This window comes from Kryptolebias marmoratus, linkage group LG22 (genome assembly GCF_001649575.2).
Source record: "Kryptolebias marmoratus isolate JLee-2015 linkage group LG22, ASM164957v2, whole genome shotgun sequence".
In the NCBI taxonomy this organism is placed as follows: Eukaryota; Metazoa; Chordata; class Actinopteri; order Cyprinodontiformes; family Rivulidae; genus Kryptolebias; species Kryptolebias marmoratus.
Window position 1 is genome coordinate 28,573,246 of NC_051451.1, and position 4,398 is coordinate 28,577,643.

General features: G+C 43.9%; 1 protein-coding gene across 1 annotated transcript in view; it reads left to right on the forward strand.

The window, feature by feature from the left end:
• The window catches only part of dntt (deoxynucleotidyltransferase, terminal), a 67,420-nt gene that overhangs the window by 3,305 nt on the left and 59,717 nt on the right, over nt 1–4,398 (forward strand). The window contains exon 2 of the mRNA XM_037973400.1: nt 2,250–2,424. Within this exon, the coding sequence (XP_037829328.1) occupies nt 2,250–2,424 (175 nt within the window). The remainder of the gene's footprint in view (nt 1–2,249; nt 2,425–4,398) is intronic.

The following is a 4,398-nucleotide window of genomic DNA, read 5'->3' on the forward strand; positions in this document are numbered from 1 at the left end:
CACACACACACACACCCACACACACACACACACACCCACACACACACACACCCACACACCCACACACCCACACACACACACAAACACGTCTCTGTATTTCAGGTCTGCTGCACAGGAACACAGATCCAGATATTGACATGTTTTTATTTCCTGCTTGGCTGATGAGCTGCTTCACTCGCAGCTCTGATCCAAACTTTCACACACTTTGCTCCAAACATCAACTTTATCATCATCCACGGCTGAGAGAGCGATAATGTTTCTGCCTGAGTGCCTGTTAGCAAAATATCTCACAAACCACTGGACAGATTTGAATGAAACTCAGGAAACAATCATTGGATGAACGTCTACAACCGATTAACTTCAACCCAATTCAAGATGGCCACCACAGCCAACTTATTTTAGAAATTACAAATTATTACAGTCAGATTTACAGATAATGAGCTGAAGTTTATTGCGGCAAAAGCTGAGAGTCATCAGATCACTACATCTGACCAAACTCCACACATCTGTCTCTTCTCATCCATGACAGGCGGCGGGCGATAGGCATTCTTTAATTACCTCCACCAAGACATGATGGTTTGGTTGGTGTTGGCTGGTTTGTTCGTCTGTCTGTTAGCAAAACTACTTAAGAACTACAGAACAGGGTTTAATGGAGTTCTCAGGAACTGTTGAGGTTATCACAGAAAACAGTGATTAAGTTCTGGTGGAGATCCGGATCATGTCTCGGTGGAGCTTTGTTCTCCGAGTGCCTCTGGTTTTCAGTGTCCTTCTGCTCCTCCACCAGAGTTTGCCTTTTTTCTTGCCGTTTTGATTCTCTGACTGGTCTTCAACAGTTGCAGCCCAATGAGAAACTGCCGTCGATGACACAACCGACGGGTCACATTGTGGCTTTGGATGAAACCAGATGTGAGGCTTACAGATGTTACAGTGGCCAGATGTTGGAACCAGTGGGTTTGTGAAGGTTCTACACATCATGAAGGTTCAGATGGACCTCTAAGGGGGGGTTGTTGAGTTGTACACCAGGCATTACAGAAACCCATGACATCTTTACAACTTCCTGAGCTTTTTGAGGATAAAATTTTAACCCTTCGGCTCCTGAAAACACCTCAGTGTTTATCTGTGCCCAGATTACCGAGCCGAGGAAGAATCTTTTTGAGAACATGCAACACCACTGGCAGGACTTGTATGTTGAGCAGATAGAAGATTAGTTTCACCACTGATTTGGCCAATTAGGGCTCGGTCTGAGCTCCGCTGGGTCTTCCCTTCTGGAGCCTTCTCACTCATTCAGGCAAACCTAAAGAGAGGAAGAGGAGGAGCATGCTGGGGGTAATTATACACGGCTGAGTGCCTCGATTGGGTTTGGTACTTACACTCCACGCAGGGAGGAGGACAGAGGAAGCTTTAATAAAAAGTCTGCTCAGAAAGTCTCCTCGGAGATGAAGAGGGTGATGGTTGAATGAATCGGAAGTGGAGGCAGTCCCTGAGTTTCTGAGGTGATTGTTGTTTACCCAGCGTTCGGCAGGTGAGGCTGTGGCGCTGAGACCGGATGGTTATCGGCGTTAAAGTGAGTCCTGAAGGATCCCAGAGCTGCGGGAATAAAAACACGTACTGTTAGTACTATGGTATTATTAGTTTATATGGTGATGATGACGTTTATGCAGTTTTTCACTTTATATTTTTATTACCTGCTGCAATAAAATGTGGGTGGTAATGTAATTGCCTGTTTGTGTTTGTTTGTTAGCAAAATATCTCAGAAACCAGTGACCAGATTTTATTTAAACCCCTAAAAAGGAATCATTGGATGTAAATCTAGAACCGATTTACTTTTGAGATGGCTGCCACAGTAAATCAAACCAAGCAAACAGAAAAATGGCTGACATGTGGTGAATTTGAAAGATTTGGAGCTTCAGTGTGGTAGTAGCTGAGAATCATCCACATCCCCCCCCCTTTGAGTGCTAACAGATGGCACACAGCCTGGGTTTGTGGGCGATCTGCATTCTGCCAGGACTTTCAGAGAGTTTCTGTTTCCTTTTGGTGAAACATGGTTTGTGGTTTGTTTCTCCTCCAACAGGAGGCATCCTCTGCGCTGTTTATGCAAAAAGAAAAATCACGATGTGATAAATAAAATATTTTATAATCAGAATTCTTCATGGATTGGTTTCTGGTTTCATCTGGGCTGATCTGAAGTCAGAAAGGAAAACGTGTGTGTGTGTGTGTGTGTGTGTGCGTGCGTGTGTGTGTGTTTTCAGCGAGACGGTGACTCACGTCGTATCGGAGGACAGGCAGCCGTCCTCCCTTTGGCCGTGGCTGAAGGCGTCCTCTCTGAGGAATCTGTCCATGAAGCAGGTGTTGGACATCAGCTGGTTCACTGACAGCATGAGAGACGGGAGACCGGTTCCTGTGGAGACCAGACACCTCATTCAGGTACGGACCCCCGGTTCCTGCATCTGACCCAACAAGCTGAGAGATGAGACGAAGATCTTTTGAGTTTAACATTTCTTAAAACATTCCTGGTACACAAAGCTTCCAACTAAAATAGGTTAGACACTTTTTACGATGACACTTGCACTTTCTGGGAATTTCTTTGTAAATAAATAATGTCCCCCACAGACAGGAAGCTCTTAAAGAGAAAACACGGCTGAGTTTGTGTCTCGTTTCTCCTCCCTGATAGAAGAGAACTGCCTGCATGTTGTTCCTGAGAGTCAGATGAAGCCATCAGCTGAGTGTCCGGCCTCACAGCAGACCATATATATCTATAGATACAAATATTTCCCCTGATCTGCACTTTGGGAGCCTGGCAGCTTATAGTAAAGAATTATGTTGCCTCTTTTGCTGTCCTTTCTCTGAGTTTGAAGCTCAGGCTTTCGTTTGAGCAGCATCTTTAAATCAGAGGAAACAGGAACAACAATAAGCAGTTTTTGCCGTTACGTGGCACTGTTGCCACGGGCCGTCAGGCTGGGAGACATTATTAACAGATGAGGCTTATAATGCAGGCCTGACATTCATTATTTCTGCAACAACCTGGGTAACGTGTGCTGGCATTTCTGCAGCAGCGGATTGTTGTTATGAGGGATAAATATGTTTGAGGAGCTGCTGTGCAGAAATAAAACATCCAACAAACAGACTGCAGGTACAGTAAACCTGATGCTTTCAGAACCGTTTACGAAGCTTTTACTGTCAGAAATACTCTGAATTATAACCTTTACAGACAACCTGTTTGGCTTGTTTAAGTGGAAAATACATTAAGATAATATATATTATTGTTTCTTTTTTTAAATTACTTTTCAGCACAAGAGAATAAACAGAAACAAATAATACTTATAGAAATATAGAAATATACAGTATATAAACAAATTCTCAAAGAAAAACAACAATGAAGTGGATCAAAAATTAAATTAATTAAAAATACAAACTGATGTTAAATTTATAAAGGATTTATTATCCCTCCCCCTCCTAACCTGCTGATCATATACCTACATATATTATAGATCTGTCTTAAATAGAAACTATTTCCCTCCTGCAGCCGGACTGAAGGCAGAGAATGATGTTTTTGCTCATATCTGTCTGTTTGTGTTAGCAAAATATCTTACAAACCCGGGGACAGATGGCTGCCACAGCTAATGGACCTAAGCAAACACAAAAATGGCTTCAACTCATGGATTTTACAGATGTTGGGCTGAGATTCGGTGTGGTAGTAGCTGAGAGTCATTGATAACACATACTCCAAGCTCTGACAGATCATGCATCATATCACCTCAGTTTGTTTGACAAAAATGATTATAATTATAAAGTTTAAAGCTCTGCCACGAAAGGCGGTGGGTGATATGCATTCCTGGTTTGCAGGAAAGCTGTTTATTTATCTTTATTAAAATAAATCAAATTGTGAGGATGATTTTAGGGATCGCTGGGCTCAGGAGGATGTGTAAAAACTCCAGCCTCCCTGCAGGAAGTGCCCCCGCTCACAGGCCTGAGAGGCTCTCATTAACCCACTTCTCTGGCTGTGTGACGGGCATTAATGCAGAAGGAGGTCTGCGTGGCTTTAAACGAGAACACAGGAGTAGAAAAGCTCACGGTGTCCTTTCATCTCAGCATATGGTGTGTGGTGAAACGAAGCCCCGGCGTGCCGACTGCACACATTACCTTAGTTACACGGAAGCAACGCGACTAAGGTGCAGAGGATACAGGAGAGGAGGCCGGGAGGGGAAAGCTGCCTCTGAGACTTCCTCACAGTCAGACAATATGCTTCTGTAATAACCCGGCCCAGATGGGAGGAACCAGGCCCTGCATGCTGATGCAGAACCGGTTCTCCACGGACCCACAGAGCCAGTTTGAGTCCGCCCCGTGGTTTCAAACAAACTCAGAAATAATGTTTCTACAGCTGCTTCTTTTTAGGAGCAA